General features: G+C 37.3%; 1 protein-coding gene across 1 annotated transcript in view; it reads left to right on the forward strand.

Annotated features, from left to right (window-relative positions):
* Nucleotides 1–23733, forward strand: part of dbpa (D site albumin promoter binding protein a) — a 40941-nt gene extending 17208 nt beyond the window's left edge. The window contains exons 4-5 of the mRNA XM_059350162.1: nt 18474–18727; nt 21631–23733. Coding sequence (XP_059206145.1) covers nt 18474–18727; nt 21631–21846 — 470 coding nt within the window. The 3' untranslated portion in view covers nt 21847–23733. The remainder of the gene's footprint in view (nt 1–18473; nt 18728–21630) is intronic.
* Nucleotides 23734–24871: the final 1138 nt, after the last annotated feature.

Consider the following 24871-nt stretch of genomic DNA (forward strand, 5'->3'; position numbering starts at 1 on the left):
GCAGCCTCACAGAGCTGCTAGGAGAGCTCTTCATACAGCAGGACTTAGCTGCAAAATAAATGTAAATATATTTGATCTTTTGCATCTCCTTGTTGTCACTACAGAGAGGAAAAAATATCAAAACTAAGTATGCATAAAAAGGTCAGCAGCCTGTATCTCTGCAGTCACTTCCCTCACAGACAATCTGAGCACTGATGAGTCCGTCCTTGGCTTCAGAGATGACGTACAGTATGTGACTTCTGCAGCTCCTAACCAGAAAAACCAAATACCAGAGTCTAGACGGGAAGAATCCCACATAAACCCTGCAGGAATCAGTCAGCCACTGAGACGAGTATGTGCATTAAGAGTTAAATTCAGGCATTAAAAGGTGAATTTAGTGAAAATGTGGCTGTGCATTCTTTGGGATTTAGAGTGAAGAGCTGTCTCTTTAACAGAGGAGAGCGCAGGATAAAGCCACGCCGAGGCAGTCGGTGATTTAACATTCAGGGCTGTGATTAATCCTGGAGAGGGAAGGGTTAAACAAGACACTGACTCTGCACTCTGTAACACCGCACAGAGAGAGAGAGGGAGAGAGAGGGAGAGAGAGGGAGCAGCGCTGGAGGGGGAGAGCGAGTCAAGAGTGTTCGCTTTGCATGTTTTGAAATCTCTCCCTCTCTCTCTCACACGCTCGGGCCATGTGCGGCCGCCACGTCACGTGCCGCTGCAGAAAGCATCGGAGCGAGAGAGCCAGCATGCAAGAGAGAGGGAGAGGGAGAGGGAGGGGAGGAAGGGAGGGAGGGGCTGGGGGAGGAAAGAGAGAGCGAGGCAGGAGGAAAGTGGAGGGAGATAAAGAGAGAGAGAGAGAGAGAGAGAGAGAGAGAGGAAACAGAGGAGATTACAGAGAGAATAAACACTGAGGACGAGGCAGGGAAAAAAAATCTTTAGGATGGCAGACTAAACAGTGAGCTGGAAGGGAATTTTAATTGAATTTTAAAGCAGGTCTGTGTGCAGCAGTTTATTCACCACAGAGAAAAGACACAATGATTCTTATTGCTTTGTAATAACGACACAAATTCACATTCACCACATAAATAAGTTCCTCCTCGGCCACAGAATGAATCTACTCCAACCAGAAACCTGCTGAATTTAACAAGTTCTGCAAACGAAGAATTTTCCAAAATGAACCTTTTAAACAATTAATAATATGGCCTTTTTTCTTTTTGATCGGCTGCATTTGTGAAATGCAGAATACACCATCGTGCATCAAGTTACAGAGAAACATCTTTGTGCTTTTCTCAGCAACAATGTGCATTATTTACCATTTCTTTAAGCACATTTGCTTCCCAAATTGTCAAGTTGCATGCATTCAGTGCACACTGCAAATGATTTGTTTCTTACCAAGATAAAATCTGAGATTTAGATGTGTTAGATAATGTATCTTGTTTTAAGAGTTAATTTCATATTTTAAGTGTTCAACATACTTATTTCTAGATTTAACAATCTTAATTAAAAGACATCATTTCCCTCAGATTTAGTGTTTTTATCTTATTTTTAGACACCCCTTGTTTGCAGTGCACACTATGGGTGGTAACGCCATGCAATGCTCCTGCTGTTTCACTTTGAAATAAGCACTGCTGTTGGGCTGGGTTTTATTCTATTTTTCTGCAAACAAACACTTTGCTCAACATCCTGCAAAACTAAACATTTTGTGCTGCTTCGTAAAAGCTTTTCTTGTCATTTTGTGAAGTGCTTTGCAGCATTTTGGCTCCTGAACAACCTCCAAACTGGTACTTGAAACAACCATTACTGCACTCCGTCGTAGGGCCATTTTCAGTGTGAACACCTGGTTAGGGTTGGGAATGCTCTGCAGAGTTTATGCTCCATGAGTTTCTCTCTCTCTGACAGTTTTTGCAGACCAGAGACGGATCGGTACTCGGCCTTTTGAGTATTCTGAGAGATTTCTAGCTGGTTAAATATCTGGACCTGTGTGTGAGTCCAGTGCCTTTAATGTGGACTTTGTTTTGACCAGAAACAGGCGAACTAAATCCAGTGAGAATGCGAGACACAGGGCAGATCAGCAACTAGAACAGACTGAACAATCCTTCTCCCAGACCATTCTCTCCTCCATATTTTCTGCTTATTTTGCTGCAAATCAGCACAAACAGCTCCAATAATGGACATCCACTTGTGGACAAAAGAGCTCCTGTCTCACACGTGGTCTCGTAGCTCTTCTCCCGTGACTTTTGGTCGACTGAACGCCGTTTGAGGACAGACTTGTTGGTGAATCCTCCCCCGTGAAATGTCTCGAAACATGTGACTCTGCGTCACTGATCACTAGTTTAATGTACAAACCACAACAACTTCATGATACCTTGTTATTAGACTGACAAGTCACGGCTAGTTTTATAGCACAAAGACGAGTCAAAGTGCAAAACAAATAAACCAGATAACAACACAATTGATTAAAGAGAAAAATGTAGAAGTTTAAGAGATTTAAGGTGCAGAAATATGAGAAACAAAGCTTTAAGGCCTTTTATGAACACAGGGTTGAGCAGACAGTCATGTGAAGTGATTAATACACTAATCTGATAACTTTAAAGTCATATAATGTGCAGCGGACATGAAGTGTGGTTACAGTTGTGATGATCAGCTCCCCACGTCAGAGTCCGAGGCTTTGGCTGCTCTCTAAGAGGTTTTGCAGAGTTGTTACGTCACGCTGCTTAAGACTCGGCTTCTTACTGAGTTATTTTTCTCACAGGAGGACGGCTGTCATGAAAACATGAGCAAAACAATATTAATGCTGCTGACTGAGGACGCTCGGCACACAGCTGCTGCTTCAATCCATTATCAGTTTTTGTCGGAAAGTCAAAAGCTTTGTGCACACTCAGGCTGCAGAGATTCTGCATAAAACAGCGTGTTTTTAATGTTTGAAAGCATAAAAGATTTACAATACGTGAGTATTTTGTATAGTGTTTGTGGAGAGCAGTTGGAGCCTGAATTCATCTAACAAAAGTTTATGATATGACATGTTTTGTTCAGCAAAATAAATCACTTTTCAGTGTTACAGCAGCAAAAAGTATCAATAAAATAACAATAAGTATAAACAAGCAATAATAACAAGAAATAAAAAACAAGTATCAACACTTTACACATTAAGAAATATAAGATTTGGAGCAATATATACAATATTGACAGCTGAAAATTGCATTATTACACAAAGAAAAATATTTATATTGACTTCTTTATGACTTCTAATATAGAAACGAAGCAGCGTAGAGATTTTTGAATTTTTGGGGGGTTCAAGATGTTGATCAAAGTGAAAACTAATGATCAGCTCATATAGGTGAGGTTGTACTGAAACAAATGATACCAACATGTCACAGTAAACCTTTTCTTAAAGTGTTTTATATACAGGCAGAGAGAAAAGTATTAGATCTTTAAAGCTTAAATGCATTTGCCAGAAGTAAAGAGCTGCTATAAACGAGCTTCACCACAATGACGTTTAATGTCTCTGGAAACCTCGGCGGTCTCGTTCAGACACTTTGAGACACGTGAAAGCTTCAAGTTTAACAAGTCGGGTATTTACTGACGTGTTTCAGGTCGTAGAACAAAACGTGAAATCTCTTAAAAAACTCTTAAAACTTTATTTAAGACATTGAACCGTTCACCAACAGCTCGTTGACTCTCACACGAGGGAACCGGAAGTGCAGATATTCCTACTCATTTCCAGGTCTGGGAGTCTCTCCTGCAGAGCTCCGTGTGGAGGCCTGCTCCGTGTGGAGGCCTGCTCCGTGTGGGGGTCTGCTCAGGAGAGTGTCCAGCGTCTCATAATGTGATGTGGCGGAGCGTGAGCGCTGATTTAGAAACATGTGGTGACATAACTCCCAGTCAGTGTTGACATGAGGAACAAGACTCCTGGGGTGTGTCACCTGGACTCAATTGTTTCTGCTGTGAGTGTGTGTGTGTGTGTGTGTGTGTGTGTGTGTGTGTGTGTGTGTGTGTGTGTGAGTGTGTGTGTGTTTGTGTGTCCACTGGTGTTCTTGCACACTCGTGTGAGTGTGCACGTGCCTGGCGGTGTGTTTGTTTGTGTGCGGAGGCGAGTCAGAGCCTGCAGCCTGGCTGGGTGTGTTCACCTCGGACATGTGTGATCTCAGTCTGACACAAAGAGCCAGACACACAGCAGATGTTACACACCACAACTGACAGTAATAACAGTATAATAATAATAATGATAATGATAATGATAATGATAATAATAATAATAATAATAATATTAATAATAATAATAATAATAATAATAATTAAAGTAGTAATAACAATAATATTATTAATAATAGTAATAATAATAACAACAATAATATTATAGTAAGAATAATAGTAATATAATAATGTATATAATAATAATAATAATAATAATAATAATAAAATGTCAGTGTTTTATTAAAGAGGGAAAGTGAAATATAATTAAAAAAATAATAATAATAGTAACAATAATAATATAGTAATAATAATAGTAATAATTGTAATAATAATAATAATATATTATAATAATAATAAAATGTCAGTGTTTTATTAAAGAGGGAAGGTTAAATATAATAATAATATTAATATTAATAATAATAAAATAGTAAGATGTCAGTGTTTTATTAAAGAGGGAAAGTGTTATATATTAAAAAAATAAAATAATAATAATAATAATAAAATAATAACATGTCAGTGTTTTATTAAAGAGGGAAAGTAATATATGATAAAATAATACAAATAATAATAATACTACAATCATAATAAATTAAATTATAATTTAGATTTTATAAAAGAAAGAATTAAAACCCCTTGTGGAAAAGGTCATTAGATTTGATCTTTTATTCTTTGTACTCATCAAAATATAATTTGAATTTAGAAATTAAGTGAGCTTGTGCTTCTTGAGTACATTTAAAACAAAAAACACAGTGAACTCTGTACAGACTAGATTAAATCACAAGTAATAATTTTGAAGCAAGAAAAAAAAAATCACTGTAAATCTAAGCATTTATTTTTACTTTAACGTGTGTTTTACTTTCAATTATTTGCTAAATAAACATCGTGCTCTATTGGAGAAGACTTGAAACTAACTACTGAGACCATAAAATCATTAAAAGAAGTTTACTGAGGTCAGAAATCAAGAGAGAAATCGGGTTATTTTCCACACAAACACAATCAGGCTTCATTTTGCAGCATCAGAGTCGCCCCCTGCTGGTTGTTAGAGAGAACGCAGGTTAAAGACACTTCTGCATTGTTTCACTTGTCCGACCTGGAGGTTGCTGCTTGTTTTGAGCTTTCTAAAGTCCTATAGGAGTGTGTGTGTGTGTTCAGCTGCTGTTTCATCATATAGCTGCTGCTGTGAAGGAAGAGTCTGTTGTGTTTAAGTTGGAGAGGAAGAGGCCAAACATGTGTTTACATTACGGGGAGGGGAGCCCTTCTTATGTAACACACTTCCTATATCACGTTCCACGTGTGTATTGAATTTCCAGTGTGTGTTTGTGTGTGTGTGTGTGTGTGTGTGTGTGTGTGTGTGTGGCACAAACAGCTGCTGGCAGTTCATCTCCATGTCGTCCACTCGGAGCCGACTGGACAGGAAACAAAGCGCTGCTCGGACTCTTTATCTGATTATAGTGCTGACGGTCGGACTAATTCTGCTGCTACGACTATTAATAGTGATATTAGTGCTGCTGCACAGGCTGCTGGGTACATCTACTGCTGCTCCTGCTGCTGCTGCTGCTCCTTTTCCCTCACAAAATGATATTTATTGTCACTGTAAAGCATAAAAACAAACCAGTTCAGTAGAAAAGAAGTTGACCGGATGCCTCAGCTTCAAAGATAATGGAGTTTAAATGCGAAGAAGTGCTTAAATTTGATGAAAACTTACTGAAGATGAAGAAGAAAACATAGTTTAAAACCACTGAAAAAGCCTCAATTACTGTAATCACAACAGAAGTTAATTGTTACCTCCATCGTGGCATAATTAGCATAATTACCATCGCTGCCGTAATTGCATTGTTTCTTTTTATTACATAAGAACCGACTGAAACAGGAGGAAAGGATTTAAACAGGGAGACACTCTGTCTGTATGGAAGGCCATTTACACCAGTTATAACAATGTAAACTTTGAAAGTAATGATTATGAGATAAAAAGTAATTATTATGAGATATAAAAATGGAAATTATGAGATAAAAAAGTCATAATTATGAGATAATAAGTCAAAATTGTTAGATTTTAAAAAGTCATAATTATTATATATTTTTTTTAAAGTCATAGTTTTGACAATAAAGTCATTATTATGAAATAAAAAGTCAAAATTATTACATTTTAAAAAGTCAAAATTATGAAAAAAAAGTAAACATTTTGAGAAGTTATAAATATTAGATACAATTATCATAATTATGAGATAGTCATAATTATTAGATTAAAAGAGCCATCATTATTAAATTAAAATGTCATAATTATTGGAATAAAAAAGTCATAATTATTAGATTTAAAAAGTTATAATTATTAGATGAAAAACAGTCATAATTAATAGAAAAAAATCATAATTATGAGATAAAAAAAGTCAGAATTATGAATTAAAAATGTCATAATTAAGAGATAAAAAGACATAATTATTAGATTAAAACAGTCAAAATTATGAGATAAAAAAATCATAATTATGAGATAAAAAGTCATCATTATTAGAAAAAAAAGTCATAATTATGACAGTCATAATTATTAGATTTAAAAAGTTATAATTATAAGATGAAAAACAGTCATAATTAATAGAAAAAAATCATAATTATGAGATAAAAAAAGTCAGAATTATGAATTAAAAATGTCATAATTAAGAGATAAAAATACATAATTATTAGATTAAAAAAGTCAAAATTATGAGATAAAAAAATCATAATTATGAGATAAAAAGTCATCATTATTAGAAAAAAAGTCATAATTATGAGATTAATAAAGTCATAATCATGAGATACAAAATCATAACTTTGTATCTCAGAATTTTGGTGAGATAAAAGTTTTAATTTTTATTTTATATGTTGGAAATGTGCTTCCATGGTGCTGCATGCTCCATACTGCTCTAAGACAATGATGGTGAGGGTTTTTCTTTCTTCGGGGGGTTCCTACATTTCCCAGCATGCCTTTGGTGGCCCCCCTCAGAGAGCAGCAGTGAGTGTGTGTGTTGCGTTGGGCTGCTGGTTGGCGTGTAGGTGGATCAGGTGAAAGCAGAGCTGGATCAAACGAGCGATTAGTCAAGAGGAAGAGTTGCTCACCTGACTCTCAAAGCTCACCTCGGCTATTTTCTGCCTCTGTGGGCGTCTCTGCCCACTGCAGCTCCTCTCCACACAAACACAGAGATCACTTTAAACATCTAGCAAACTCTGTTGGACCTTGAAAGGAAAGAAAAAAGTTTCTGCAGCGCATCATCAGTATGCTGGTGTTGTCTCCATGCGAGGATCAACGCTTCACATCCCGAGGCGAGTCCTGTGATGAGACTTTAGGAGATCCAGCAGCCGGTTTGAAAACCAAACATCTCAACCAGGATTTAGAGACTCGACGGGAGCATGAATGAGAAACCAACGCTCTAATTCTGAAACGTAGAGTCCTTGAATTACACCAAACGAGACCTTGAAAAAAGTTAAAGCAGAAACTTTAGTTTTGCAGATCTTGTAGACGGGAAGCAAGATTGTTTAATTGTTTGCCACAATGCACAATGTTTTTTTCCACATATCAATATTAACACATTTATCTCATAATTTTGACTTTTTTTCTCATCATTTTGACTTTTAATTTCATAATTAGCACCTTTTATCTCATAGTATGTGACATTTTATCTCATAATTTTTACTTTTTATCTCATAGTTATGACATTTTATCTCATAATTATGACTTATCTCATAATTTGGACTTTTTATCTCATAATTTCAACTTTTATCTCATAATTATGACTTTTTATCTCATAATTTTGACTTTTTATCTCATAATTTTGACTTTTTTATCTCAAAATCTTCACTTGTATCTCATAATTTTGATTTTTAATCTCATAATTATCACATTTTATCTCATAATTATTACTTTATCTGATCATTTTTACTTTTTTATCTCATAATAATGACTTAATATGGGCAAAAAAAGGGCAAGGGAATTTAATTCAGATTTATGGAATTTATCGGTATCTCTCTCTTTGTTCACTGACAAATGTACTGTTAAAATGAGTTTTAAAAAAAACAAGTAAAAATAATTTTAACTGGGCAGGAGAGGAGGTGTTTTAACCAGGAGATCCCTGTTTGTGTCTCATTTTGTGGATAGAAAAGTGGTTCTGATTCCCAAACATGGAAAACTGCTATATGCTATATTATGGCTGCTATCTATAGCTATTGTCAGGCAAACCTGTAATCTTAGCTGCAGATTTTGTTCACATCTCCTCAAATTTCAGATCCAATTCCTGCAGGAACATTTTGTATTTAACCAACTGTTGTACAGGAAGAACAACACGGTTATCATGTGTCAGCACTTGTTGAAAACAGCACTCGTTACCTGTCACATTTCATATGAAATCACACAAACGTCTTCATGGGAAAATCTTGAAAGGACACAGGTGTGCTCGATTGTACTGAGTCTATTGTAGGAGGAGCAAGTAGCTGCCTGACTCATGAACTGATAAAAATCACACGAAAATAGGTTATTTAACACGTCAAAGAACAACTTATGAATGTCAGAAAACAGCTAAACATTAAAACAACACAATGCATTTGATAAAATTTGGTTGTACAACATATTGCTGGTTGTAAAGCTTCATTAAGACACATATTTTAGTATAAATATTGGGTATTTTTTAAGAAAAACTAAAAATAAACACACCAAAAATCAACCTTGGTGCTGACTGGGTTTAAAGAAGAAGATACCTTAACTGATAAGATATATTATTGTGAATGAATTCAGAATAAACATGTCACAATAATCACAACATCAGCTTATCAAGTTCAGCAGAAATGCTAAAGGTCATTGTACTATTTTGGCCGCTACGTGTTTTTTTTGTTTACATTTTGTTACCGACATGTCTGCAGAATAAACAGCAGGTTTCCCGGGAAACTATCAGACTCTTGAGCCAATATATTTATTTATCGGTTCATTTGTAGTTAACAGAGCCTGAGAGTAAACTTTTTTTTCTACTTGTTTTGATTATGCAATTTCATTTTTTCTGTTGCGTTTTTTGCTTTTTTTTGCCTATTTTTTTGTGCATTTTTTTGTTTATATTTAAAATAATTTTAAACTCTTCAGAACTCTTAAGAGCTAAAGGTTCATTGTTTTTTTTAAATGCATGCACTTATTATTATATGCCTTTATATTATCATAATATCAGTTGAATAAGATAGTCTAAAAATTAGAATAATATTGTTTATTGCAATTATTTCTGGGATAATATATTATACAACAACAAGTACTTATTGTGACAGCCCTAGTTAGGAATATATATATTTAAAACAACATATTAAATAGAAGTTTCTGACTTAGTGTGATGTTTTTGGCATGAAAACGGTCCGTGTTAAATTTAAAATAATCCAGTTTGAGCTGCTTTAATCCAGAAATATGAATCTACAGGCTTCACTTGTATGTAATGTATATATTTAGTTCTATAAAAGTGAGTCTCCCAGACTGCAGAGTGATGGACGGAGAGCCGGGGAGCAGCAGAGATTGACAGGCAGAGAGAGAAACACACATAATCTCAGCTAAATTAATGAAAGCAGAGAGAGAATCTGAGATTCAGCGGCTGCTGCGTCCAAATGGCTCCTGCTCTCAGACAGGAAATGAAGCCAGGCGAAGCCACGCTTGGCGGCTGTTTACCCGCCAGCAGCAGCAGCAGCGGCAGCAGCAGCAGCAGCGGGAGCCGTGTTCTTGGATCAGTTTCAACTTTTTGCCCAAAATGGTTGTTATTAGGACGGGGCTTTGGGCAGACTTATCCAGGATCAGCCCCGTCCAGCTGCCAGAGAGTCAGATCAAACCGGCAGCAGTTCATCTGATGGAGTCGCTGCTCTGCAGACAGATGGAGCGCAGGATGTATAGGCGGATAAAGAGGAGGATATATGGTGCGTTGCATTATGGGTGGTAAACAGCACTTGCATCCAAAAAGGTTTTATCAAAGTGTGCATGAACACGTGCTCAGTTTGCAGAAAATGTAGATGCACGAAGGGCTGAAATCAAGGATTAAAATGCACAAACTATGCATGAATCATCACTTTTTTTGATTATGTTATCCATAAAATGCAGCAGCAAATTGTAGGATACTCAATTGATCATTTTTATTAATTTGTATTTTTTTTGTCACTTGTGTGCAGCAGAAACAGGCTGTTTTTAACATGTCATCAGTTTGTAAAGCTGATGGATGAAAATTCTTTGTAAACAGCATTTGCACCAAAAAAGGTTTTATCAAAGTGTGCATAAACATGTGCACAGTTTGCAGAAAATGTAGATGCACGAAGGGTTGAAACCAAGGATTAAAATGCACAAACTATGCATGAATCATCATTTTTTTTGATTATGTGATCCATAAAATGCAACAGAAAATTATACAATGCTCAATTCAGGAAGTTTGACGTTTTTTCGGTCACTTGTGTGCAGCAGAAACAGGCTGTTTTTAACATATCACAGTTTGTAAAACTGATGATACACGTCGGGCTGCAACCAAGTATTTTTTGATTATTTGATCCTTTAAATGTTTCAGCAAATTGTGCAAACATCCATCCAAAAATCAAACAATGTACAATTCAATTTATTTGTTGTCTTTTGTCACCTGTGTGCAACAGAAACAGGCTGTTTTTAACATGTCATCAGTTTGTAAAGCTGATAGATGAAACGTCTTTGTAAACAGCATTTGCACCAAAAAAGGTTTTATTTTTGGGATTATTTGATACATTAAATGCAACAGCAAATCGTCCGAACATCCATCCAAAAATTTAACAATGCTCAATTCATAATTATATTAATTTGTAGTGTTTTTGGTCACTTGTGTGCAACAGAAACAGGCAGTTTTTGACATTGCATCAGTTTGTAAAGCTGATAGATGGAAAGTGTTCGTAAACAGTGCCTTGTGTACACATCCAGCAGACTCACAGCAACATAATCATTTATTTGGAGTCGTGTTTGTGTCCAGTTGATGAATTTAAGTCCAATATTTACTTTACTCTGTTGTTGTTCTCTAGCAGCTCCTGAGGGAAATATCTCCTGTCTCTTTTGCTGCTAAACGCTCCACCATGTTCAGCTGCTGCTCGCTAACTGTGTGTGTCTGCTGAACAGAAGCTTTCTACAGCTTATCTTTCCTGGAATTGAGGCCGATGTGAGAGCAAATGGCTTCACGTGTCTGAAAAGTAAAGACCAATGCAATTGTCTTAAAGCTGCATTGTTTCCAACGGCCAGCAGGGGGCGACTCCACTGGCTGCAAAAAGAAGTCTGATCGCTTAGAAGTCAATGAGAACATGACTCTACTTCTTACTTGATGTATTACCTCAGTAAACATTCTCATCATGACTTTATGGTCTTAATTGGTACTTTTAAGTCTTCTCTAATACAACATGGTGGTAATTTAGTAAATTATGGTCCCACTTAGAGTCAAATAGTTGATAAAGCAGGGTTTGATTCAGGTCGGGGCTGTCTTGTGATGCTGCCACGGTGTGTTTTGTCCAATTATGTTCAATTCTGGCTTTAAAAAAATGGCCAAAAAGGCAAATTCTTCTTTAAAAACCAATGGGTGACGTCCACTTCTCTCATACAGTCTGTTCTACAAAAGTCTCGTCAAACGTGATCGGTCAATACTACTCGTACTACAAATGGAAACAAGAATGCTTCTGTTATGCAGATATCTGTTTCTAGAGATAATTTAGTTTGTTTAGCTGGAAACAGAAGCATTTGGACGCTGCTGATAGCTGATAACAACACTGAAATACCAAGAAATCGAAGCCTCTTCCAAGAGAAGATAAACCAGGTTTTGATCCAAACTGTGCAGGACGACAAGTTACCTTAACTCTGGCTAATCGACAACAAGCTTCTGTGTTTGGGAATCCACGTGACTTTTGTTTACCAGCCCTGGTCTGATGGCAGCTGGGCACTGGGAGCCCAAAATAACCAAATACACACAAAAAGTTTTCCACTCTTTGGCTCGGACCACAGAAAACCATCTATAAAGGATAATAGCTGCAGAACTGGATGATGCCTTCATGTCATACTGGTGGTTATGTAATTATGAGCTCCAAGCTCTGGAGAAAACACTCTGAATCAGGTTGTAGTGGTAGATATTAGCAGTAAATATGGATATATTCTCAAAATATTGTGTAGGCGAATGTTTTCATAAGCAGATCAAAGTCACCGAGAACAAATGAGGAGTCAAGCTTTTTTCCACTCCTTACAGCTGGATGTAAACACAATCACAAGAAGATTTTTATCTCAGAGTTTGACATCAGTTTGAACTTGAACAAAACCACTCAGAGAGTTTATATATCCAGATATTCCCACTCGTGTCGCGGCACTGCTCTCTCAGTGTGCAGTCAAGTGTTTTCAGCTGGTTTTCAGGGGGGACACGACCCTCCGATGGTCCCAGTACCCCCCAGTACCCCCCAGTACCCCCCCGCCCCCTGCCATGGACCGTCAGCCTGATTTCTCCGAGCCTGCAGAGGATTTGGTTGTGGTATTGTGGTTGATGCGCATAATAAAATGACTGTCGGCTCGAAGCAGCAGTCAAATAGCGAATCAGTGTCAGCCGTGCTGCTCAGACTGATTTGTAGGTTTACAAATATGCTCCGAAAGCACAAAATCTCAGATGGCTGAGGACATTTTTGTGCTTTTCCCTATTTTCTGTCATATCTATAATGTCAAAAATGACAGATGATCATATCAGACGTGGCCAAACTTTCAAATAAAGTGCTAAATGTGTAAAAAATAGTGAGCATTAACCTCATGTTTCCGACCGTTCTGAATGCTGTGTTTGCTGTTTTTTCTTCTCACAGCTTGTGACGGATTTCTATATATGGTCATCACTTCCAGTGCATGTTACTGCCATGTTTATATTACAAACACTGCTACATGTAGCTGCATGCTAGCACCAGGGAAACCTGTAATATTGGTTGTTGATTTTGTTCATATCTCTTTAAATTTTTGGATCACGTTCCTGCTGGAACATGTTTGATGGTGTTTTCAGGGCCGTCCACACTACAGTGGCGGCTACTTTTCAGCTGTTTTCTTTCTTTACTTTCTTGTAATTCACAATTATTAATGAGAGTAATGATAATTAAATGTGAAATCAAGTGCTTTAATTAAGTTTTGAAGCTTTTATTGGGGATTTTTCACCATAAAATATGCTGCAGGAATGGTAAGCACGGTTGCCAACTGTTTTCCCTGGTTTCAAAAGTCGCTAAAACTAGAAGAGGAGAGGGAGAGACTATGTTGTTGGCAAAAGAGCCGCCCACTATGATCATTATGAGCAGCTTGCATAGGAATTACTTACAATATAATATATTGCTCACATTTTCCTTGATGCAATAAGCCATTAAATATGTCGGTATTCGCTTTTTCAGAGAGAAAGTTGCTAAGAGGGTCAGAGAACTTGCTAAATCCAGCAAAAAAGATACCAAATTGAAAACAATGGTACATAAATCAAGAGCACAAATGCATAAGACCCGAACAAAAACAGACTTATTGGTGCATATTAGGTTTTTCGTAAGGGTGGTCTGAAAAAGACAGGCGTGAAAAACGGAGCGTCTCAGGCGGAACGTGACTAGAGAAGCAGCAGACGTGGGTAGTATAAGAAAAATTATGTTCTTGTGCACATTATACGTGTAAAAATGTTCTCGTAGCAACCCAAAATATAAATATGAGCTTAAAAAAATTTGCACAATATGTCCCCTTTAATATCTGTCGTTAGTGTTTGATGTAATCTCTGGTCTCTGCAGGTAAAAATAACTTATAAGCCAAACTATAAACACCTCTCTTTTCTGTTTAAATTTTGCTCAAGTATCAGAAATCTTTCCACTACTGTTTCACTCGATATTGGTCCCCAGCTCCTGCAGTTATTTATAATTCTGTGGCTCGGAGCCTGGAGCTCCAAAAAAAGCGTCTTACAAACGCTGCCACAGTTCAGTTCTGACTGGTGCTGGATGATTGCTCAACTAACTAAGTGAAAACATTTAGGAAAATCTAGTTTGTTTTTTTTCTCCCTTCCTAGTATCAGAAATGTAGATTTGCTGTGATGTGCAGCTGGTGCAGAGATACGACTGAAAATAGGCGCTCTATTCTTGGTTCTGTAGTGTTACATTGAGAACGGAGAGCTGATGCAGAATGGCTGCGGGGTAAAAAAGCACCAAAGAGGGTTTTTTAGATTTGCTGCCACACAATTTACGAGCAGCATCCGAGAATAACTTGAACTGACATCATGTTTTTTCACAGTGTAATGTTAAATTCATTAGATTTATTTCATTCCATCACATTGATTTTAAACACAAAATGTCGTGCCACTACAGCTCGAATCGAATCAGAGGGAGAAAAAAAATCGACTGCAACACCAGCAACCAACCAACATGATGTGCTGCCTTTCAGTGGAGCTTTATTAAATGCAAAACAGGCTCAAGAGATCTGATTCTGATCAGATTTTCTTTAATTTCCTTGTTGCGGCTCAGATATGATCGTCCTGCGTCTCTGCTCAGCTGATACGAGCCTCGCACGGGGCACCACAAAGGGTTAAACAAAATCCTGATCTTTCCTGCTTGTTGTAAATCCAGCATGATGTGAACTCGCTGCCCTGCTCAGCGGTTTCTGGCTCCACGCCGCCACCTGGTGGCCAGTTTGCAGAACCAGCAGAGTGAATTATTTGGAGGGTTTAAGTGAGAGTGTGAGAAGCTGCAGCGTCCACTTGGGATTATAATGTGCAAGAAACTATCTGGAAATGAGAGATGGGAAAATAAACACACTTTCAGCTCCTCTACCCCTCCCCACACACACATTTTATATTAAATTTGAACATATTGCTCGCTGTCTATATGCTAATCCTCTTTATGTTCCACTCATCTCTCAGTGGGCCTCATTCTTGGCTCGCTGCTCTCTGGATGAAGCAGAGAGAGACACAGTGTTCAGCACATATTATCTTCTTCCAGTGGCATCAACCCCAACAAACCACACAATGAAGTTGCCTGTTATGGAGATATTTATTCATTTTCATGCAACGTTAAAGGAAAGATCCAAATCAGGTCCTTTTTTATGTCCTAAAGGGATAAGAGGAAACTTTTACCGCTATTAATGTAAATAAATAATAATAACCACTTTTAATAACCATCAGATGTCAGTATGATTTACATTAAAGTTAAACATGTCTTTGTTAGAACTAAATAAACTGGATTGTGTCAGAAATGTCTCTAAAACTTTTTATCTTTAATATTTTATTTGCACAATAAAACAAGGACCAGAAGCACAATAGCAGAAAAAAGGAAGAAAGTTGTGCAGGCGAGATTAAAAAAACCTTTATAGAGCAAAAAATCTCACTTCAATAAGAAATAAATACAAAAGAAATACAAAAAAAGCAAGTCGTAAAAGAAAATATCTTAACAAAGAATAAAAAAACATTTAAAAAAGTAAGCAACATCCATCAAGCAAATGTGTAAAATAGAAATATTTTTAAAATCATCAGACACCAAAACTATTAATCTAAATAAAAATAATAACCACTTAATAACAGGATTGTTATCGTGTCTGGCCAGAAATGTCTCTAAAATGTTTTATATTTAATATTTAATTTACACAATAAGACAAGGAACAGAAACACACCAATGGGAAAAATGAAGCAAGTTGTGCAATTGAGATTAGAAACCCTCATAGTGAAAAAACTATTTCACTTCAATAAGAAATAAAATACAACAAAATGCAAAAAGTGCAAGTCGTAAAAGATTCAAAAACAATCACAATGTAAGCAACATTAATCATGCTAATGTGTAAAATAAAATAATTTAAAAATCATCAGACACCAAAACTACACGACATAATCCCGAATTAGGAAATTGAATATCTTTTTTTTTATTTTGTCATATTTTTATTTTATGGCTCAGAGAGTCTAAACAACATGCTGGTAGCTGTTTCCTGTATTTTTGTGACAACAAAGAAAGGAAACGGATCAGGAACTACTTTTTCTTATTATTTCCGACAGCACATGACTGCTATAAATTGTCCTCGTGTGTACACTGAAAAATATCCTTTAATAATTAGTATAGATATGGTGGATTTATAGTTAGGTCTTCAAATGTAGAAACTAGCCTTTAAATGGTGCATTTTGATCGGCTGAAATATTTTTTATTTTATATATTTACTTACTTTTTTACATTAGGAGCTGGAGGGGTTTGAAGACAGGCTGAATGTGAGAAAAGAATAAAAAAATTGATTTAACAAAAAAAAAAATACATATATATATACAAAGAATACAATTAATTTCTACTGACTGCTCTTTAACAGCTGACATTCATAGGGGAAAAAATGACATTAAAACACTATTTTCCTGGTAGTTGAAACAATTTCTGTGGTCATGTTTTTGTCCTCAGTTGAAGCTTTTTTAAATGTTTTAATTATTTTTATTTTATTTATATCAAACAGCAATACAATGCACAGTTACAAACAAGAAGAAACGAGTTACAGAAAGATAAACAATGCAAAAATAAAATAGAAGTAAATAACATAAAAAAGAAGAAGAAGAATTAAATGGAAAAGAATTAAACAAAAACAAACCAATAAATAATAAAATAAACAGACGCAAGATTACATGTTAAAGACATTAAACGCAGTGCATATGTTGGCAGTCTTCACAGCTTTTTTGTTTTGTAGACAGGAGAGAGTTGAGATATACTGTTCAAACTCTGACTTCAACAAAAAGAAATTTGTTTTTTGTTCTTGAAAACTTACATTTGTGTATAAGATATGCATCATCATCCTTCTTTTTGTGATCAAAACAGACAAATATGACATCTTTATAATGCAAAGTAAAACCAGTGAAAATATTTGTGTTAACAATGTCCTCCCAGAGTTTGTAGGTAAATTCACAAGACCAAAATAAATGTGAGCACTTTTGTGGGGTAAAATCTATGTAGCAGTTTTAAATGACACTTCCTTCGTTTTATCAGTTAAAATAAACTTTTGAGGTAGGGACCAGACTTTTTTCCAATCTATGTTCCTCAGTTGAAGCTTGATGTGATCAAACCTCCACTGTTGATCATCATGTTATCATCTTTAGCCTGTTAGCCTTTAGCCTGTTAGCCTTTAGCCTTTAGCTGCTCTCTGACATCTGACATGTGCCGTCCTCGGAGGGCAGATGGACTCTAATCTGCAGATAAAACTGGATGATGATGATTGAACATAAATTAGTCATGAAGTCAGTCCTGCTGATTCTGTGTTTATCTGAACTGACTGTTGAGCAGATTATTCTCCACTGGTATCAACCAGCTCTCTCTGCTCTGTTTTCTAGTAATTTATTGATAATGACGGTCACAAACAAAGTGACCAGTGAACAGCTATCAGAAATATCAGCTGACAGAGGAGATTTCAAACCAGAGTTTTAGCAGAAACTTCATGTCTGCAGCTGAGCTCGACCTTTAACCTTCCTCTGGCCTTCTGGCTCCTGACAATCTGCAGCAGATTTGCAGTTGTGTCGTTAATCTCTTCTTCTACATCTGGCACAGACAGCTCTGTGAGCACAAATAACTTAAAGCTGAAGAAATCTTTACAGCTTTTAGTTTTGTATCTAGAAAACGGTTTCAATAATAATAGAAATTGTGTAAAAAGATTGATTCGTTTCCTAATTCGAGTGGACTTTTAATTCGGGAAAACAAGAGTCAGACTGGTTTTTTGATTTGTTTACAAGCAGAACAAGCAAGTTAAAAGCAACACTCAATGATTGTTGTAAAAAAGATCTTTATGTAGATATTCATATGTTAATACAGACACCCTAGATTCCCCCTAAAGTTCCTGAGAGTGGTGGAAGAAGTATTCAGACTCCTTACTTCAGTAAAAGTACTAATACCACACTGTGAAATGACTCCACTGCAAGTAAAAATCCTGCATTCAAAACTTAATGAAGTAAAAGTACAAAAGTATCAGCATAAAAATGTATTTAAAGTATGAAAAGGAACCTTGTGCTTAAGTACAGTACTTGAGTAAATATACTTCGTTACATTGGAGTGAGTTAAAAGGTGCAAAGTGTAATTTTCTGCTTCTCTCAATCAAAACAATAACAAAGAGTCATTGTAGAGCCTCTCTTGGTTAGAATTCCTTCAGGAGTTTTTTAACTGGAGCAGAATTATTATCAGAGCTCTTCTCTTTTCTTAAACAAACAGAACAAGTGATTAAAACCTGTAGAAACACTGAACTAAGCAGTTTCATGTTAAAATTGTGTGTTTTTCCAATGTAGTTTGGCACAACAAACTGACCGATCCTCTCTCTCTGCTTCTCTCTCCCTCAGGTGGTCGGGCGGTGCCTCAGGACCAGTCACCCACCTCCACCTGCCCTCCGGGACCCTCCGGACCTCCGACGGCCGCCAACGGCAACAGCGACATCATGGTGAACTTTGACCCCGACCCGGCGGACCTGGCGCTGTCCAGCGTGCCGGGCCAGGAGGCGTTCGACCCGCGGCGGCACCGCTTCTCCGACGAGGAGCTGAAACCTCAGCCGATGATCAAGAAGGCCCGCAAGATGCTGGTCCCCAATGAGCAGAAGGTACTACATCTCCCACAATTCTTTGCTGCTCTACAGAAATGCTTTCTGACTAGTTTTACTGTCAAAATGTGATCAAAAAGTTTTTACTGCTATTATGATATGATCAAAGTCAAACATTAATATTTATAAAGATCCTGACCGGTTTAATATGGTAATAAATAGAAAAAATATATACATAAAATTATATATAATAAATATGTATTATAATAAATAATATGATAAAAATATATAATAAAATAAAAATAATACATAATAAATAATAATGATAACAATAATGTAATAATAACAATAAAAATAGCGATAATAATAATAATAATAAGGATAATAAAAAGGTAATAATTGTTATTATAATTTAATATTAATGTGTATGAGAGAAGGACTTTTTAAAAAAAAAAGTATTTCAGTTTCACACTTATATTTATCAATAAATTAGAAAAAACAGTTTCAAACTGCAAAGATTTAAGATTTTGGTCTCAAAGCTGCAAAACAAAAACAAAAAAACTCATTATCAAGTCTTTTTTTTTTGAGTCCTCCAAAATGTAGTTTCCAAATTAAAATCTCTTTATATTTGAATATTTCATAAAAATCTTTTAAATTCTTAATTATTTTAACCTGCTTTATTCTTTCTTTTTTGGAGACATACACACATTTATACACACAGACGGCCTTTGAAATGAGTGGATTTCTATCAGAAACAGTTTGAAATATTCTAACAGTGCTGACAGAAAATAACTAATAATTAAAAAAAGAACATCATCCACAGCTGAAGTAGAATAAAAGCTGAATAAAAGCTGAATAAAAGCATGACCTCCTTCAGCCCCTGAGTGCTCTGCAGACAGAGGTCAGGTTTCCTCTCTGACAGCTGCTGTATTGATGTGGAACAGAACCTGAAGGAGCACGATGCCCACTCGTACCGACGTCTGAAATATTTTGTCCTCAGTTCATGGCACAATAAGAGGCGCTCTGATCGATGGCTCGTGCTTTCACAGTTCAGCGCGGAGCAGCTGCAGCTCCTGAGGCGTTTGTAATTTATGGAGAGATGAAGGCGCTCTCCTCGTGCTCGCTCCTTTTATAAATCATTCCTGTGCAGGTTGTGGGGGAAAATGATCTCCGGCCAAAGTTAAAGACGAAGCTGGGATTGTTCTGCAGCGATGAGATTTTAAGATTCAGCTCCAACCCGAGCGGGAAAATATGTCGGCAATCAAAAGATGAAAGATGTTCCAGGATCACCACATTAAGGAGAGTTTAATTTTTTCATAAGCTAATTAAAAACTAATCTCAGAAGGGTAATGACTTTGCAGAGTTTCACTTTGCAGAAAGTAAACAGATCCTTTAAAAAGTAAAAAGGCTCTCTGAGGAAACACAGAGCACCGTTTTGGGTCTGCAGCGATTCCACCGGCATAAATCTTTCAGATACAGATCTCCATTTTCAATTTGGACCCATGTTTTGCTCACTAAGTCCAAAAGTTTAACACAACAATCTCGGCGGTTTCCAATCGGCCCCTCATGGGACCCTCGTCGGCCAAAAAAAAATTATTTCATGCCCCAAAAAACAACGTTGTTCGACTGCCGAGAATTTATTCATTCAGCTGAGCAGCTCAGCAGGCACGACTGAACAGCTGCAGTCACACAGAGCTGCTTCCATAGATTCATTACTTCTCTTTTAATTATAATTATCGCATATTATTGCATATTACTTATAAACTGATGGTGCATCTCTTTTGTAAACATGCAGACCTTTGGATTGCTAGAAAGCTTTCTGTCTCTTAATGTGTCTGTGTGTCTGTTAATTAATAAGTATTCAGATTACTTAAGTAAAAGTACTAATAACACACTTTAATTAATTACTCCACTACAAGTAAAAGTCCTGCATTCAAAACCTGACTTAGTACAAAAGTATCGACATCAAAATGTACTGGAAGTATCAAAAGTAAAAGTTCTCCTTACGCAGAATGCTTTATATATTCCAAATATGATATTTTTATTATTAGTATTGATGCATTTATTTAATTAGCACTTTAATAATGTTCATGAAGGGCTAATTTTAACTACTTAATATACTGTCAGGTGGTGCAATTTATAAAAAATGCAAATCTTGTTGCAAATCATCACAGCAGTAAAATCCACTTCTCCAGTGTGTATCCTTATGTCCAATATCTTGTTAATACACATAATGTATGCTATAATGTCGCAGCTTCTGTTTGCTGTTTGTCTTGAAGGACTATGTTTGTTGTTTTTGTACCAAAAGTTAGACTTGTTTTGCGAACAGCTACAAAGCAACTTTTTCTGACAATGAATCTAAAGAAATTAAAGACATAACATGAGATTATTAGAAACAGATAATTTGGCTTTGTTTGCATTTATTTGGTGTGACTACAGAATTAGCAATGGGGCTACAGGTTTGATGGATGGATGGATGGATGGATGGATGGATGGATGGATGGATGGATGGATGGATGGATAGATGATGGATGGATGGATGGATGGATGCTAGATGGATGGGTGGATGGGTGGATGGATGGATGATAGATGGATGGATGGATGGATGGATGATAGATGGATGAATGATAGATGGATGGAGGTCAAGAGACGCCTGTTAGCCAATCAGAAATTTCTTAAGTATTTTCAATGTCCATAGTATAAAAACAACATAATTTAGTCTGTTCGTCATGTTTTTAATGTTCTTGTGTTGCAAATATTCAACTGTGGCCCTCTGTCCTCCTTCCCTTCTTCCTCTCCTGTCCTCTCTCTCTCTCTCTCTCTCTCTCTCGTCACATATCTGACCCTTATAACTCATCCCACGCTCTCTTTTTGTTTTTGCTCTCTCCTCCCCCTCACCTTCCTCCCCACACACCACAACATACCACACCACCGCACGGCGTCGACGGCGACGACGACACCAGGACGACAAGTACTGGAGCCGGCGCGTCAAGAACAACGAGGCGGCCAAGCGCTCGCGGGACGCCCGGCGGCTGAAGGAGAACCAGATCTCGGTGCGCGCCGCCTTCCTGGAGCGGGAGAACGCCGCGCTGCGCCAGGAGGTGGCCGACATGAGGAAAGAGCTGGGCCGCTGCAGGAACATCATCAACAAGTACGAGAGTCGGCACGGAGACTTGTGAGGCGGAGGAAGACGGCGGACGGAGACGGCGGAGGAAAAAGGCGGGGAGGGGAGAGGAGAGAATGAGAAAAGGGTACAAGGCAAACCCAACAACAGCAGCACTTTAGTTGAAGTGGCGAGGGGGGGACGGCCGGCGTAGATCTGCAGTAAGCGCTGTGCGACACCGGGCGCAAACACCTAAAGGTGCACGCTCGCTGTGCTTCAGGACGCCACGACAGGAAAGCACAGCGACGCCACCTTTTTCCAGTCTGACTCTTCTTTGTACATGCTGCTTCGCTGAACCCACTAACCCCGTACTGTATCACCGTGTGTGTGTCACATCGGCAGCTTAACGTCACCCTCTCGGTGCTGTGCTTACGCCCGGTGTCGCACGGCATTTTTGCAGGTAGTGCGTCGCAAAAGCCCGCTGCTCCGGCCAGTTCAAACAGGGTGTTGATTCACATTATGCCAGTGAAATCTCACTTTTTAAGCTCAAGGCACGGATCCAAGCCAGGGGAGGTCAGATGTGTAATTTTTTTCTATAAATAGGACAAAAAAAACATGTATATTTTTGAGGAAGGCAAGACTAGTCCAGCAAAGAGGAGGAGAAGAGGAGGAGGAGGAGGAGGGGAGGTGCATGGTTTTCGTCCATAACGCAAAGAGATTTTGACATAGGATTATTGTATATTTTTCTATTAGCAGAGATAGTCAGGAGGAGGATTTTGGAGATAATCTTTTGTATATTTTATATATGGGGCGGGGAGGGGCTGTTAGCTGGACAGTCACGGGGCCACACGAAAACGCTTTTTCCTCCCAGCTGTTTATCGCTAAATAAAAAACAACAACAACAACAGATAATCTATTTTCGATTTCACTGAGCTGGGTTAGTCGGAGGCGGAGCCGCAACGGAGAATGTATCACGGTTGAATCAGGTATTTTACACGGTGCGAGACGAGGCGGGGAATCTTAGTAAGAGAGAGAAAAAGAGAGAGAAAGAGAGAGAAAGAGGGAAGACGGTGAAACAAAAATTGTATAGTTTTAAAGAAATTTTTGTGTTCGTTTGTTTTCGTTCGTGGGCTCGTTCAAGCACTTGATTTGTTATCTTCTATTTGATTCCGTGTCTGATTTTTCTGAAATAATCGCAGGGCTTTTATTTGTGTGAAGGTGAAGGAGAGAGAGAGAGAGAGAGAAAAAGAGAGAGAGAGAACAGGAATTAATTAGCCATCAGAACAGCTGGATGTGAGCAGATGTCTGAAAATAACTAAGGTGGAGAATTTCGCTGGCAGGTTTGCATTTACTTTTGTCGAGAACGGGTCCTGCTCACACACTTATACACACAAAGACACACAAACACACTCAGCGAAAGACAATTAACAACAACACAATGTGGTTGCAGTCTTTCTCTCTCTGTTTACTCATCGATTTCTCCAGGATGCGCAAAAATGAAACTGGTTCCGGGTTGATTTGCCCAGATCGAACAGTGACTGAAACCTTCAGCATGCACACACACACACACACACACACACACACACGCAAACAAACAATCCTCACCCAGGTTTTAACCCTTATTGTTGTTGTTGATGTTGTTATGGACTTCTATGGTGCTGATCTGATCTGATCCTTCACCTGACTCACACACACACACACACACACACACACACATGCAAACACCTCCACCATCTCAGACACAGTACTGAACTGCCTATACCCTTTCTTTGTCTTTTATTCCTTCTTTTTAGTTTATTTTTTTCTTTATTTTGTTGCATATTGTATCGATAAATCGTATATAGATTTACACACAAACACTTGTCTATACCTCTCCTTCAAACTTTACCCAATGAGAAATGAGAAATGCACCCTACTGCTACTGTACCATACAACTGTACTATTGAATATTAAACTATTCTCTCACTAGATATATATAAATATATGTATATGATATATGCTTGAATTATGTGATTATAGTTGTAATATACATAATTGAATATATTACAGAAAATCCCATGGAATCATTTTTGTCAGTTTTCTCTCAGGTGTTTTTGTCTGAGGTATTAAATACACGTATTAAAAAAAAACACAAAAAAGTCTTTGATTGGATCACAGAATTTGTGGTTTGGTTTTTTATTTTGGGGGGAGGTGGTCGGTTATATTTTATTTTTATTTTTTTTTCTTGCATTTCACAGCCGTTTGGGTTTAATCTTCTGATTCTGTTGTTCCCCAGTAAATTACTAACTCACTCAACTTTCTCCTCAGACCAGCTGACCGTTCACTAAGCCCCGCCCCCCTTAGTTAGTATTACATATATAATAATATTATAATAATCTTTATTTATAGAGCACTTTTCTAAACACGTTATAAAGTGATTTACAAAGACAACTTAAAAACAGACATGAAACATCAGATAAAAATTGAAAAGACAGTTCAACGGAAGGTTAAGTTCAAGTAAAATCAGGAAAGGCAATCCGATAAAAGTATGTTTTACGAAAGAGAGATTTAAAAGAGATCGTTGACTCAGCCGACCTGATTGTACAGAATCCATTGATCCATTTCAGCCAATTTCCCCCAGTGGCCACTTGTGGTATTGCAGTCTATAAAGTATTTTCCCTGCAGACAACAATAGTAAAAAAAATACTTCTGCAAACTGTTAACAGGCTCAATTATGTTCACTGACTATTTTGAATGTATAACATAGTGCAAATTATTGCATTTATGATCACTGAAAGTTTAATGTCTTTAAAACTTTCCTCTGGCCCTGCAGTTCATTTAATGGCCACAAGAGGCCGCCTGCATAGAGAAAAAAAAAGAGAAATCACATACTCTTCAGCTGATGAATAGTTTATAAATGTATTGCTCCATTGAGCAGATATTATGGCTTAAATAAAAGGCACATAAAGGACACAAGGCTTCAACAGAACCCACAAAATGACCACAACTAACTGATCCTACTAACAAGAACTGTGTAAATGCCATCCCTCTGTGCCACAGATGGACCCATTGTAGTTTATTTTGACTCAGTCCCATATATACACTGTGCAAAAACTCGCTCG

Source organism: Centropristis striata, chromosome 14, assembly GCF_030273125.1.
Source record: "Centropristis striata isolate RG_2023a ecotype Rhode Island chromosome 14, C.striata_1.0, whole genome shotgun sequence".
Classification (NCBI taxonomy): Eukaryota; Metazoa; Chordata; class Actinopteri; order Perciformes; family Serranidae; genus Centropristis; species Centropristis striata.